Source organism: Aquarana catesbeiana, linkage group LG03 (genome assembly GCF_042186555.1).
Source record: "Aquarana catesbeiana isolate 2022-GZ linkage group LG03, ASM4218655v1, whole genome shotgun sequence".
Classification (NCBI taxonomy): domain Eukaryota; kingdom Metazoa; phylum Chordata; class Amphibia; order Anura; family Ranidae; genus Aquarana; species Aquarana catesbeiana.
In genome coordinates, this window is record NC_133326.1 from 672,977,968 (window position 1) to 672,992,729 (window position 14,762).

At 45.6% G+C, this 14,762-nt stretch overlaps 1 protein-coding gene across 1 annotated transcript in view; it reads right to left on the reverse strand.

Moving 5' to 3' along the window:
* Nucleotides 1-467: 467 nt before the first annotated feature.
* Nucleotides 468-14,762, reverse strand: part of TRAPPC14 (trafficking protein particle complex subunit 14) — a 50,502-nt gene continuing 36,207 nt past the window's right edge. The window contains exons 7-11 of the mRNA XM_073622874.1: nt 12,760-12,842; nt 12,514-12,683; nt 12,279-12,433; nt 5,261-5,457; nt 468-1,375 (exon numbers count right to left, since the gene is read on the reverse strand). Coding sequence (XP_073478975.1) covers nt 1,222-1,375; nt 5,261-5,457; nt 12,279-12,433; nt 12,514-12,683; nt 12,760-12,842 — 759 coding nt within the window. The 3' untranslated portion in view covers nt 468-1,221. The remainder of the gene's footprint in view (nt 1,376-5,260; nt 5,458-12,278; nt 12,434-12,513; nt 12,684-12,759; nt 12,843-14,762) is intronic.

Consider the following 14,762-nt stretch of genomic DNA (forward strand, 5'->3'; position numbering starts at 1 on the left):
TGCAGTTAAAAACACATCCATCTGTGATTGGACAAGAGGAGATTGTGATGTTCATACGCCCTTTGTCCAATCACAGAACGCCTTGCATCTTTGAAAAGCTGTTTTCTGAACGGAGCAGCTACATTGAGATCAATCCACTGTGATCCAAGTTAGAGGCTGTGTGTAAGTAACATTGTTCAAGAAAGCAGCCACCAACGAGGCACACATCATTAGGAGGTACCTAGCTAATGCCCCAAACAACGTTTTTGCGCACCCCTTTAACAATTATTGTTTTTTTTTTGTTGTTTTTTTAAATAAAGTGTGGGGGGGCGACATATAATGTACCATTAGTACACGCTGTCACGCAGTTTGGGTTACAACCCAGATTACAGTACTTGTGGTCTACAACCATTTCCTGCCTTTCTAGCTTTAAGAAACAGAACTTTTCGATGGCCCTTTAACACGTATGATTTTTTTTTTTCCTACGCACCCCCCCTTTTTTTTCCCCTGCTTTCTTATGGAAACCATTACAGCTAAAAATGGCTAGTCTCTAAGTGCAAGACGATAAACGATAATTGGCGCAACCAGAAAACATTTGAGATCTGTGTCTGAAATACCTGGTTAAAAAAAAAAAAAAAAAAAAAAAAAAAAAACAAAAAAATGTAAACATAAAAAAAAAACCCTGAATGTACAAGAGAGAAGGTGGCAAAGAGAAAGGGATACAGTCCGTTCTCCCATCTCGTTTTCCTATATCACATGGGGCGGAGTCACTGACCCCATTTGTACGTTAAGCTCCTCACATTCCATTCTTTGGTCCCAATGTCCCACCCACACAAGCTTCCCAAAGCTCCGTCTGTACTACCAGTGTTTGGCTTCAGTTACCCACCCCCAACAGGCTGCGTTTTTTTTTTTGTTCCCCAGTCCCTCCCACCTTAAAGGCTGTGTCTGTTCACTTTCCCCCCCCCCCCTGCGCACACAGCCTGCGTTTGGCCCCAAGACCCCCCATTTGCTTAGGCCACACTAGTGGCCCCCCCATCCAACCCAAGCGCTAATTGGCCCATATATCTTGCTGGGCCCCTTAATTTCCCATCCAGGAGAGGCTCTGTGTGGCTCCAATCTCCCGTCCAGTACAGGCTTGTTTGGTGTAGGTCCTTTGTCCATCCCAAGCGTTGTTTTGGTTCCCCCCCCATCCACCGTGCGAGTTTAGGAGGTTCCACTTCTGCTTGGCAGCTTTGGCGGAGGTCACTGCACTGGGTTAACCACCAGAACTTTGCACTGGCGCTTGGCTATTTTATCCAGCGATAGGGTGGCCCGCTCGGGTGGCAGGTAGAGGGGGCGGCCCAAGGGCGATCCTACAGGTGGAGTGATTGCGCGACGCTCCATAACGCTGCCGGTTCTATACAAAGAGAGGAGGGGTGTTACTGGTCAGATCATCAGGTGCAAACAGAGGGGGGGGGGGGGAGGCAAAGAAAAGAAAACGAATGCAGCCACCACATCTGATCGGTAAGCTGCAATATATTACATTTTTGTTTTAGGGTTTCATACTGCTTTAAGCATTTATACATAAAACAAAATGATTGTTTAAGGGAATACCCATTCCTATAACTGTCCTGCACATGTTGAAGTCATAAAAAATAGAAGCCTAATGATTTCTTGCTAAAGCTTTAATATGCACCCATTTATAGCCATCCTAATATAGATAGGATCACAAGTTTTTGTTTTCAAGATAAAGCTGCTGATTAGTAGACATCTTGTGGAGCCTCAGTCAGGTACACACTTATAGTGGTTGTAAAGGCAGAAGGTTTATCTTAATAAATTCTATACATTAAGATAAAAAGCCTTCTGTGTGCAGCAGCCCCCTAATACTTACCTGAGGTCCCTCTCTGTCCAGCGAAGTCCACGAGTGTCTCAGCTACCCGAGATTCTCCTTCCCTGATTGGCTGAGACAGAGCAGCAGCGCCATTGGCTGCCGCTGCTGTCAAGGTCAGCTAGCCAATCAGGAGAGGGGGTGGGGCCGGGGGGTCCTGTGAATGGACACAGGGAGCTGTGACTCCCACTTGGGAGGCGCCAGGAGCACCGAAGAGGCACCTGATGAGAGAAGGATCGGGCCTGCTCTGTGCAAATCCACTACACAGAGGAGGTAAGTATAACATTTTTTTTTTCTATAAAAATAATACACGAGACATTACAATTACTTGCTCACGCCGTTATACGTTGGCAGAATGGCACCGCTGCAGAAACCGCTATACCCGTACGGCGGCTCCTTTAAGAGCCCTAGCAGACGCACGCACCCGCTGCACAGCGGAGGACCCGATGCGTGTGGCCGGTGGGCGCGATCGCGGGCATGAGAGCCGGAACGGGGATTTGTGTGTGTAAACACACAAATCCCTGTTCTGATAGGGGAGGAGACACAGATTGTCTGTTCCTACTAAGTAGGAACAACGATCTGGATCCTTCTTCAGTCAGTCACATCCCCCCACAGTTAAAAACACTTCCCTAGGGAACACATTTAATCCCTTGATTGCCCCCTAGTGTTAACCCTTTCCCTGCCAGTGACATTTACACAGTAATCAGTAGGGGTGCAACGGATCGTCGCCGATCCAGGATCTGTACGGATCAACCTCCGCGGATCGGCACACCCGCGATCCGCGGAGCACTCTGCGGCCTTGGCCATAGGAAAGGCCGCGGCTTCGGCCTAGCTCCGGAGCGGCGGCCATCTTGGTACACCCAGAAGCGGCTGCTGTCTCATCAGGAAGTGATGTTTCGTCGCCGCCATGTTGCTACACCCCACACTCCTGCACAGTACAGTAATGATAGCGTGAGAAGGGGGCAAGCGGACATCTTGTTACACCCACCGGAGTTTTAGATTTAAAAGCTATTTTCAACACAAAACTGAGCTTATATGCATAAATACAGTATTTGTAGATCGGACGGACTGTTTAGATGTTAGATTTTAAAAGCAACAGCAAACCTGCTGACCTTACATGGTCAGTCCGGTGGGTGTAACAAGATTTGTGTGTTTTTTTTTTTTTTGCTGATCCGAAAATGATCCGATCCGTGACTCTGTTCCGAGGATCGATCCGATCCGTGAGTTTTTTGATCCGTTGCACCCCTAGTAATCAGTGCATTTTTATAGCACTGATTGCTGTAGAATTGTCAAGGGTCCCAAAAAAAGTGTCAAAAGCGTCCGATCTGTCCGTCGCAATGCCGATAAAAAAAAAATTATGTAGAAGAATACGTATCAACCTAAACTGATGAAGAAATTTGTTTTTAAAATTTTTTGGGGGGGATATACATTATAGCAAAAAGTTAAAAAATATATTTTTTTTTTTCAAAATTGTTGCCTTTTTTTTGTTTATAGCGCAAAAAATAAAAACCGCAGAGATGATCAAATATCACCAAAAGGAAGTTCTATTTGTGGGAAAAAAAGTACATTAATTTTGTTTGGGTACAGCTTTCCACGACCGTGCAATTGTCAGTTAAAGCGGCGCAGTGCCGTATCGCATAAAATAGCCTGGTCAGGAATGGGGTAAAGCCTTCCGGGGCTGAAATGGTTAAAGTAGGAGTATGGCTAAAGCCATTTTAATTGTACTTCTCCTATGGATCACAGGATTGCAGTTTGTTCTGCACTTCTGTGACCTGTTTTCAGCCGACAGAGGGCTAAAGCCCGCTGTTGGCACAGAGCCAGTCCAGGCTTGGGAAAGATCCTGACTTTACAGTCGGGATCCTCCCAGAAGCCTGGACCGGCAGCTGGCTCACCCCTCTCAGCATGCCACACAGAGCCTTAGTCAGCCGCTCCTGCCCCCTGCATAGCCCAGCGCTCCAGTAAGTGCTGGAGGAGCAGAGCAGAGTGCCGCTGACTGACAGTCCCTGCTCAGGGCGGAGGGGAGAACTGAGTGATCAGCGGTGTTTAATCACTCAGTTCTTGGTGTAGAGCCGGCAGGGGACAGCTGCAGCTGGTATCGGTGCTGCAGCCATCTAGGCGAGTATGATTTTTTTTTTTTTTTGCTATTCAAATACTTCTCTTTTAATTCTGTATATTCCTAGCCGAATCCTTTTATTTCTGTTTTTGAGCATGGAAGAGTTGGATTCTTGGCAATTTTGTTTCCAGTCTGTGTTACCGCTAGGGAGATTCAGCCTCTATCTGTCTTGGTGACCACTGTCTCCAGAACAAAGGTAGAGGGAAATCTTCCAATAGGGACACTTCTCCTGGTGACATAAGGCTAGCCATACACGTTACAATCCAACCATATCATCTCTGTACATTGGACCACCAAAACTAAGTAATATGAGGACCTATTTAAACTATACAACCAATCGGGCCCTTGCATTACAAACTTGGTAGATCTAAGGGAGATAGCACATTTAGATTGCAATGTTTGAGCTTGAGAGAGGTTCTGTCCTCACTTTGGAGAGATTACCTCTCACTTCCTGTGGTGTCTCGGAGACAGAAAATAAAAGAAAAATCTACCCGAAGGAACAAGACAGCAATAACCCCAACAGAGACTTTAAATGCCAGTTCACCTATTCAGAAAGAAGATGAAAAGGTGAACACTATACACCCTCCCCAGCGGTCTAGGGATTTGAAATCCCCTCTCCTCTTCTTTCTGTAGGGCTTTTTTGTGCGATTCTGATTGGTCAGTGCTGCCACGTGACTGGTTTGACAAATCGGAATCGCTCTCATTTATCCGGAAAACTTTACAGAAAGAAGTGGAAGAACAGCGGGGGATTTGCTGCACCGGCTTTGTGGGCACTAACACCTCATCACCCACAGAGGTAAAGTACAGTGCGGACCGGAGGGGGTAGGGAAGGTCTATTGTGTAACCCTGAAAAGGTGAAGTAACCCTTTAAGCATTCCTCACTCTATCCAAAGATGCACTTAAATCTTCAAACCAACACCGGTGTACCCTAGGCCATCTGATACACTGGTCCGTGATGCCTACCTATGCCGAACCCTAAGCCCTATGCTTTTAAGCACTAAGCCCCACCCTCTGTCTTTTAATGGTCTAGTTTCAAGATGCTGGTGGCCAATAGAGACTCTGGCATTTTACTGTCAAATTGTAGGGGTGGTACCTAATGTTAATTTGAGCGAAGTTCTGTGTACAATTTGGGCTGAAGCTTCACAAGGACACAAAAGTTGGTTTGAAGAGTCAAGCAAATAAACCGTGCGCAACACATGATGTCTGCACTCCCATAGAATGGTTTGCTTGGATACTTCCTAGGCCCTGACAGCCACACTTTAAAGAGTAACGCTGAACCATAAAGCAGTTGGATTCCTCACCGGATCAGCTGACCGCGAGGAGGCTGCTGGTGAGAGAAAGACTGGGATCTCCCAAGAGCACCCCCTGCCTGCTGTCTCTCCAGATCCCTAAGTGCCGGACTGCTGGGACTACTTCTTCTTGAAACAGGACGAGCGTCTGGAGGAGCCTGTGACACACTGGCTGTGAACTGCAGCTTCAGCTTCATATGTTGGCTCAACTAGAAGGGGAAAACAGAAGAGAAATCAAGTCTAGTTGAAGTGGTCATGGTAACTGTATTAAAGCATATTTCCACCATTGCAGTCAAATTTGAGAAAAACCAACTATACAGCATGTTTGTTATGTGTTCCCACTCACACAGCATACCTATTTTTTTGTAATATTTGTTACTTTTTAGATGTTTCTTAGGAGAAGGTGTCATGGCTGACTTCAAGGTTTTTTTTAAACAAACAATGTTGGGGTGAGCCTATGCCAAGTCTGTCCTCATTAAAGCAGAACTTCACCCAAAAGTTCTGCTTGTCCCTCCCCTATTTTTTTTGGGTGTGTCACTGATCAGGTGACCAGTGTGTGGTTATTTGGTCATGTGATGGGCCCTGGGTTTAGCAGGGACTGACCAAATTTCAATTCATGTATTGCAGTCCCTGGTCGATGGAAGTCGATGGTTAGATCATCTTCTGTCGAATGGACAAGCTGGAAAACATTTGTTGATCAGTGGCTGCAGCCACTGATCAATGTATTTTGACAGTGGAGAGTCCCGCTGTCAGAATACTGAACCATCTATGGCCAGCTTAACTGCACTGCTGGTCTGTGCTACCGATGCGTGTCAGTGAACAGAGCGGCTTCCTGTGCCTCTATAGTTCCGTGCAAGAGAGCACAGGTCCGGGTAGCTATGCCCTCCTTCCCCCCGAAGCACTGTAGCCACCTAAAAATCCAATGCTAAAATCACTCAACTTGAACTTTGGCTGAACAGAAGAGACTGTGAAGAACAAGACTGAGCATATAAGAGAAGAAGTAAGTGTGGCTATTATATTTTTTGTAAAGAGGATCTTCAGTCCTAATTTTTTTTGCAAAAAATTAAAAAAAAAAAAAAAAAGTCAGCAGCTATGATAAATTCTGTAGCTGCTGACTTTTCATAAAAGGACACTTACCTGTCTAGGGATCCAGCGTCGTCCTCACCTGGGCCAGTTTTTTGGGTCCCCAGCGACAGAATGTTTACTGTGGGAAGCCAGGTGTGACTCCTTGCGGCTTTGGAGGGGACTTTCCACTGCACTTGCATGAGCCACGCTTTGTCAATGGTCCCGCAGTCTCCTGTGACATGTCCCAAGAGGTAGCGGGCACGTGTTTGGGAATCAAGGTGGGGGACTGTGGGGGGGGGGGGGGGGGGGGGTGTTGCATGGGGAGCCATCCCTGCTGGGAGAATACAGTGATTATTGCTAGCAGCTATAGCCATTGGCAATAATCGCATATAAAAACCTGACATGCTGGTTGTACCGAAGCTGATCAATCCCTGCTAAACTGACCTAGATTTGAACCATCTACGGCCGACTTAAGTCTCTTTAAAATGCATGTTAAAGCAAACCCGTGTTTCGCCTACTCGTTGCACAGAATAAAATTGTAACTTTCATGGAACTGAGCAAGCATGTTTATGCATAAAACTGGCCAGCCATCTGACTATTATCCAATCCAGTTCCATGGCCACCTTTAACAATTACTATAAAAGAATTTGTGCTGCTGAAGTCTTGATAGTCCGGGCTAGAGTTGGTTAATTCCCATCTGCCCACAGAAGCCAGATGCCCTTCCTCTGTAGACAAACAGTGAGTCATGAGATAATTGCAGACAATCTCTGGAATAATGAATCGTCTGGGAATATTAACAGTATGTCTTATGTTTTCATCAAAGCGGAGGAGAGGGTCAGGTCATACACTGTATTATTCAAGCACTTATCTCTTCACCACACACACCGTCTCCAATAATGACAGGGTAGGCGCAGTGCTGGAGGACGGCAGGCTGAAAGTCAGACAAAGATTTTTTATTTATTTTTCCCCATCAGCAACAGATAGCCTGTCTTCAATCACAGGGGAATTGTGGGGTTTGGCACAGCTATGTAAGACAAAATAACAGCAGGGCAGGAGAAGAGCTCTGTGTTGGACATAAATTGCTCCTCGCTGGATCAGCTTCAGTTCAAAGTGAATACCAAAGCAGAGATAGAAGGTGCATCTAAGTGCAGTAATAAAACACTTTAATGACAAGGAAGGGTTAATAACACTTATAAGATGGAAGTGAACAAACAGGCATATCAATGAATCCATAACGTCCAACGGGATGCCTCCTGGGAGTAAGACAGCTGCAGGTGGACGTTCCAGCTGATCAGCGGTGGTAAATACGGTCTTTCTGATCCAAGATGGAGGGCTGTGCTGTCATGACCAGCATGGAATCCAGGCAACCGTAAGCGATGTCAGAGTGGCCGGTACATGTTTCGGAGCATGCCCAGTCGCACCAACGATTGGTTTGAAGAAGGAGCAACCCTGCATGCTGCGAAACATGTACCGGCCACTCTGACATCGCTTACGGTTGCCTGGATTCCATGCTGGTCATGACAGCACAGCCCTCCATCTTGGATCAGAAAGACCGTATTTACCACCGCTGGTCGGCTGGAACTTCCACCTGCAGCTGTCTTACTCCCAGGAGGCATCCCGCTGGACGTTATGGATTCGTTGATATGCTTGTTTTTCACTTCCATCTTATAATTTTTGTTTTTTTAACCTTTCCTTGTCATTAAAGTATTTTATAACTGCACTTAGATGCGCCTTCTCTGCTTCTCCTATAAAGTGTTCTTCCCTCTTCTGAAGTGCTGCATTAATCTCAAGAGCCAGTCATGTACTGGTAAAGTCTTCTTGTTATCCAGAGCGCCCCTATTCTCCACACTCCTAGTTCAAAGGGAATGTAACCTCAAAAAATTATTTGACATGCATGTTCTGTTTTTTTTATATATTTTTTGCAATCTGTTCAGTTTTTAGCATTTCAGTTATTCAGAAATACCTGGTGACCCTGCCAGTTTCTCTTTATCAGATGCTGATCTATGCTGGTGTGGTCAAGTTTGCATCTCTGTGCTTCCTCTTCGGAAATACAGGATGTTGTGGTGATGCACGGTGTGCCTATATCTCCCTTAGTCATTTTATCCACCATGGCCCCCCACCTAGTCCTGCTGTGTTAACTGGTAGCAGCTCCCAACACTGCAGCATACACAGTAGAGGAACATATTGACTGTCGTATGTGAAGTCACTCAGAGTCCTACTTTAGCTCATAATTGTCACTGTAAATGGAAGTGGAGGACATCACTTTTTGCAGCAGCATCATCATCATCATGCAGGCCCTGTCCCTCCTTTCCACTGACTGATCGCAATATCAGAAGTGGCCCTTATGCACTTTCTAGGGAGAGCTGAAAAAAAAAGTTCCTTCTTGCAACAACACCTGAAATGCCCCAGAGAAAGAAACACAGCTTCAGGTGAGACCGCAATCCATGTCTCTGTAGTGGGTGCTCGCCCAGGATTGCCACGTCACATCATAGGATAAAAAGAGCTGGCCGCACACCACTTAGATACTCTAACTTTACTCCATATAACACATGGGGACAACACAAGTGACACCAAATCTGCAAGTGTTAACGCGTTTCACATGGCTCAGTGCTTACTCATAACGAGAAATGCCGGCCAGACTGATACGTCGCCGCAGCATCCCGATGCGGAGAAAGTATTCAAAAGAAGGGCGGACAGTAAAATTTACTGGGAGCAGAGGTCGGAATCGCATATTTTCTGATGACTCCCATCCTTTACATCGCAGCCCCCCCCCACATTTATATCACAGTCCCCTTCTTACATCATTGTCCTCTGTTCCTCCCTCCCCATCACTGTTACTCCCCCTTTACGTCACAGTTCCCCTATGCATCATAGTCCCCACTCTATGTCACAGTTCCTCTTTTACGTCAATGTGACCACCTCCCTTAGCCCCCCTTCAAAGCACTGTTCTTACTCCCTCTTTATAGCAGCAGCAATGGGGAAAGCAGGAGATAAATGTACACTGCAGCTATGACAGAAAGGAAGAGCAACCTTTCTATCGGAACCAGCATTGACTTTTTCAGTAATTTGAGCTACAGTAGCTCTTCTATTGGATCAGACGACACAGGCCAGCCTTTGCTCTCCATGTGTATCAATAAGCCTTGGCCACTTATGACCCCATCACCAAGTCACTAATTTTCCTTCCTTGGACCACTTTTGATCGGTCCCGACCACTGCAGACCAGGAACATCCCACAAGAGCTGCAGTATTGGAGTTGCTCTGACCCAGCTGTCTAGCCATTAAAATCTGGCCTTTATCAAAGTCAGTCAAATCCTTATGCTTGCCCATTTTTTCTGCTTTCAACACATCAACATCAGGGGCGGCATGTTCATATATCCCACCCATTTTCAGATGCCATTGTAACAAGTTAATCAATGTTATTCACTTCACCTGTCAGTGATCATAATGTTATGGCTGATCACTGTATTCTTGTACTCAGGTCTAACATCCTGAAGTTTTCAGAAACTTCCCCAAAAATTATACTAATATTCTATCACATTCAGGGGTAAGCAACATTAAAGAGGTGGAGAATCTACCTGAACAACATGGGAGAAGTCAAAGATCACCGGACACAGTGTCACCTCCTCACGCCTGATTTAAACCTCTAATTACCGTAATACCGTGTCGCAATTGCGTGCATTGCACAGCAATCATGGGTTCATATCAGTCTGTCAAACACACTCAGATCACTTTTCAGGGGAACGGCAGTGCCTGCTGCACTTGTGAATGAGCCCTTAGTTGCATTCAGCAGCGGCACCCTTAGTGCTTGATCACATGTAAAGTTGGAGGATGGGGGGTGTAAACCCTGCGGTTGAGTCACGGTTTAACCGCCCCCAATTTGGCAGCAGCCAAAAGGTGTACACATACCACAGCAGGAATTAAGCCCTGTGTTGCTTTTGGTGGGGCTACCACCTGCCAATCGCGACCCATTCAAGTAAATGGGGCCACTCTGCAAGGGCCCCGCAACTACATGCTTCTGCGGGGTCCAAGAGGCTAACGCAGGTGGTGAAAAGGCAACACAAAGCTGCCTGCTTTAACCCTTGTTTTCTGTAGTGCACAAGATTGCAGGGTACTTGCAGAGCAGCCTCATTCACTTGAATGGGTCATGCTTGAAACAGCACTGCACCCGCAGTGTGGGTAAACCGCAGAACATCAGTGTGAAAGCAGCTCTATACTATTATGCCCGGTGTATTGCTTCACATTGACTTGATGATCTCTTCATTCCTGCTGCTGGCACCACTGCTAGAAGGGATAAGAGATGGAGTGCAGTTGGTATCACTCCGCATGGGACAGGAGCCAGCACTACAGAGGAGGCTTTGGCTTATGTGGCTCTTGCTCCCTACTACAGCCTCAACTTTATAAGTAGTCCCTCTGCATTGTACTCTGTTTGATTCTGTGGAACGGCAGGTCAGCAAGCCCAGACCGAGATCTACCAGTCACCTGTCTGCGATCTACTGACAGAAACTTTCCTTTAGAACCTCTTTCTTTATAATACAAAAAGAAAGGGTTCCCCTATTGGTGGACTTTTTAGGCACGTATAAAACGGTGTAGAAGAGTATATAAAGTACAAATAAAGTTGATTAAATAGAAAAATACTAAAAAATATGACAATAGTGTAACGTCTATTATGGGAATGCGAATCAAGCAGTTTTACATTTGTATATATACAGTGTAAAAGACAATGCACTTGCACCCAAGGGGGATGGAGGGGATGGGTTCCTCTATATGCCGCCCTTTCTATCCAGCTTCCTCTTCTTTCTGCTGCCCCCAGGCCCTGGTGTGCTCCTCTGTCCCCCCAAAGCTGTGCCGGTTTCCCCCTACCCTCTCCTGCCAGCTGCTGTGGGGGATCTGTTAGGATGGAGTCCAGGGAGAGGGGCGGTAAAAATGTCATTTACCGGTCCCTTCCTCTTCTAAATGGACACAGTGAGTAATCAGTACTGATCGCTCCTGTGTCCATTCATCGCTGAAGCATAACAAACTGTGTTTACTATGCTTCAGTGTGTGAATGAACGGGAAGCTCTGTACAGAGCTCCTACTGTCCATTCATTCAGTGCAGCTGAGGCTGCAGAGATGGAGATTGAGGGTTGTGTACTCAATCTCCTTTCTCTGTCTTAAAGGTGGAAAATTAGGAGGTCTGTCTAGACCCCTGATATTTCACCAAAGGCCCCAACGGGGCTCCTAAAAAAAAAAAAAGTGTAAAAAAAAAAAAAAAAAAAAAAAGAAGAAAAAAAAATTATATAAAATAAAATGGTAAAAAAAAATATAAAAATAAAAACTACCGACACCAGTGGCGGAACTACCAGGGTCACAAATGTACTTGCAAAAGGACCCTAGCGCTCTGCCATCGTGCTTGGAGGGAAGTACCCCAGCTGGGGGGTCAAGGGCGCCCTTCGTGGTTTCTTGCACCAGGGACTCGAAGGTTCTAGTTACGCCTCTGGACCATCCTATATAGTTACTGCCTGCTGAGCTAGGACTGTGTATATGGCTAACTGCAGCAGAGAGACAGTAAGTATGCTCTTAAGGTTACACATCCAAGACAACCTATCCCCCACCACAGGGTGCTTGTAAGAGACCCAAGGATCATATTAACAAGAAAAGATGCAGAATCTTTTTAAATTACACAATATTAGGCTATAAGAAAAAGGCTGGAATATGCTTCATGTTACAGATCCACATACTATGCACATCAGCCTGCTTCTACAAGCTTTGGGCTTGTGTCGATGGCATCTGTTTAACTTCAGTTTCAGACGTTTTTGAGATCATTCAAAATTTACTGACAGGTGAAGGTGACTTGAAGATGATCTCCCTTCAAGTAGGTTTTGCAATCCATAGACTCGTATGGGGATGCAAAACCTGCTTGAAGTGAACAAAAGCCCAATCACACTTAAACAAACTCACAAGATTTCCACAGTTCCCTGCTGCTCACCTCAAACAAGCCGGCTTTTAAAGCCATGAAGGTGACACCGATCGTCACTGAGCTGCCTTTCCGACAGAATCCCAGACTATTAATTGGAGTGTAACACACCATGGCCTCCTGGGCGCCCTGGGTCATACGTCGTTCCTCTTCTGACAAGCACCGACCTGTGGAAGGCCAGAAATTTAGCAAATCCTTATTTACTACATGACAGTGTGTCTCCTCTTACTGGCTCCTCTCTACTCACCACCTGCTGCTGTGTTGACGTCCGGCGACCACACCAATCGAACAGCTAGGAAATCCTGCAGGTCGTTCAGCAAAGTGTAGGTGACACGAAACGTAGAGTGCGCCTGAACTGGAGAGTCACAGCGAGCGGTCATGACAAACCGCGGCCTCTCCAGCCGAATACTTGGGAGCCTGGAAGAAAAGGTAACATTGATTGCAAATTGTAGTTACCACACAGAACAATCTACCTGGTGGTTTGATAACTTACTTGTAGTGGGTGTAAATCCCAGATGAATGTGGCAGTTTCGAGGTTGACCAGTGAACTATAGCAACTAATGGAACCTCCAAACCCTAACAAAACAATAGAAAAAAAAGGAGAGAAAAATGACCAAACTGAGGTGACATAGGGGCAGAGACTGTGAAAGACATACAGGCAGGGGTGTACGTACAGGGGGTTGCCATTGTGACCCAGACCCCCTGTACATCTGGATAGGAGGGAGGCTGCATGTAGGAGGAACTGATCCCTCCATGCAGCCACTGAAACATCATCTCCCTCCCACAGACACTTAGTGGCTAAAAGAGGGAAATGGAGGGCATCAGCTCTGCCACATGCAGCTCCCACTGCCTCCCTATCTATACCTGTCCTTCTACCCTGGGACTCCTGTGTCATTCCCTGACCCCGCCCCCACACACACACACCCCGCTGCGGGATTTCATGCTGGCTGCTGCGGGGGATCTGTCAGGATGGAGAGCGGGGAAGGATTTAGTAAATGTGCCATTTACCAGCCCCTTCCTTATTTTAATGAATAGAGTCAGTGATCCATCCATGATATACTGTGTTTACTATGCCTCAGTTTATGAATGAAGAGGAAGCTCTGTGCAGAGCTATTCCTGTTCATTCATTTTGTGCAGCTGAGGCTGCAGAGAAAGGGATTGATGAATCGGTCCTCAGTCCCTTTTTCTGTCTCAAAAGTGAGACATCAGGGGTCTGTTTAGACCCCTGATAATTCACCAAAGTCTCCCAACGGGGGTCCTAAAAAAATATGTAAAATAATAAAATAAAATTGTAATAAAAATAAATGAAATGGTAAAACATATTATGAAAAAAAATGACTGGGCTCTGGTGTTCCACCACTGTGGGGAGGACCCCAAGATGGCAGGAGGGTGGCCTGCTGCGGGACCGTAATAAAGGGTCCCAAAATAGGAGTAAAGGCCCCCGGGATCAGTGGGAAGGGCCCCGGTTGTATCCCCCCCCCCCCCCCCAGGCCCTGAAGGTCCTAGCTACGCCTTTGCAGCAAAAAAAACAAAAACAAAAAACACCATCATCCCAACCAAAACATCTTAAAATTCGTGAACTACAGGCATAAAAAAAAAAAGAAAATTTTATATCTAGATATAGAGATATATATAGAGATATAGATATATATATATATATCTATATCTATATAGATTTAGAGATAGATAGATAGAGTGTGTGTGAGTTAGTGTTTGGCTGAAGCCATTTATTATCAATCAACTGTGTTTACTCTTTTTAAATCATTATGACAACAGAAACTACCCAAATGAATCTGATCAAAAGTTTACATACCCTGGTGATTTTGGCCTGATAACATGCACACAAGTTGACACAAAAGGGTCTGAATGGCTATTAAGGAAAACATCCTCATATGTTTTCTTGTAATTAGTGTGTGTGTATAAAAGGTCAACGAGTTCCTGGACTCCTGACAGACCCTTGCATCTTTCATCCAGTGCTGCACTGACGTTTCAGGATTCTGAGTCATGGGGAAAGCAAAAGTATTGTCAAAGGATCTGCAGGAAAAGGTAGTTGAACTGTATAAAACAGGAAAGGGATAGAAAAAGAAATTGAGAATGTCAATCAGCAGTGTTCAAACTCTAATCAAGAAGTGGAAAATGAGGGGTTCTGTTGAAACCAAACCACGGTCAGGTAGACCAACTAAAATTTCAGCCACAACTGCCAGGAAAATTGTTTGGGATGCAAAGAAAAACCCACAAATAACTTCAGGTATAATACAGGACTCTCTGAAAACATGTGATGTGGCTGTTTGAAGATGCACAATAAGGAGGCACTTGAAGAAAGATGGGCTGCATGGTTGAGGCGCCGAAAGAAAGCCATTACTACGCAAATGCCACAAAGCTGATGTTTTGGGGATGTGTGAGCTACAAAGGCACAGGAAATTTGTTCAAAATTGATGGCAAGATGAATGCAGTATGTTATTAAAAAATACTGGAGGAGCATTTGCATTCATCAGC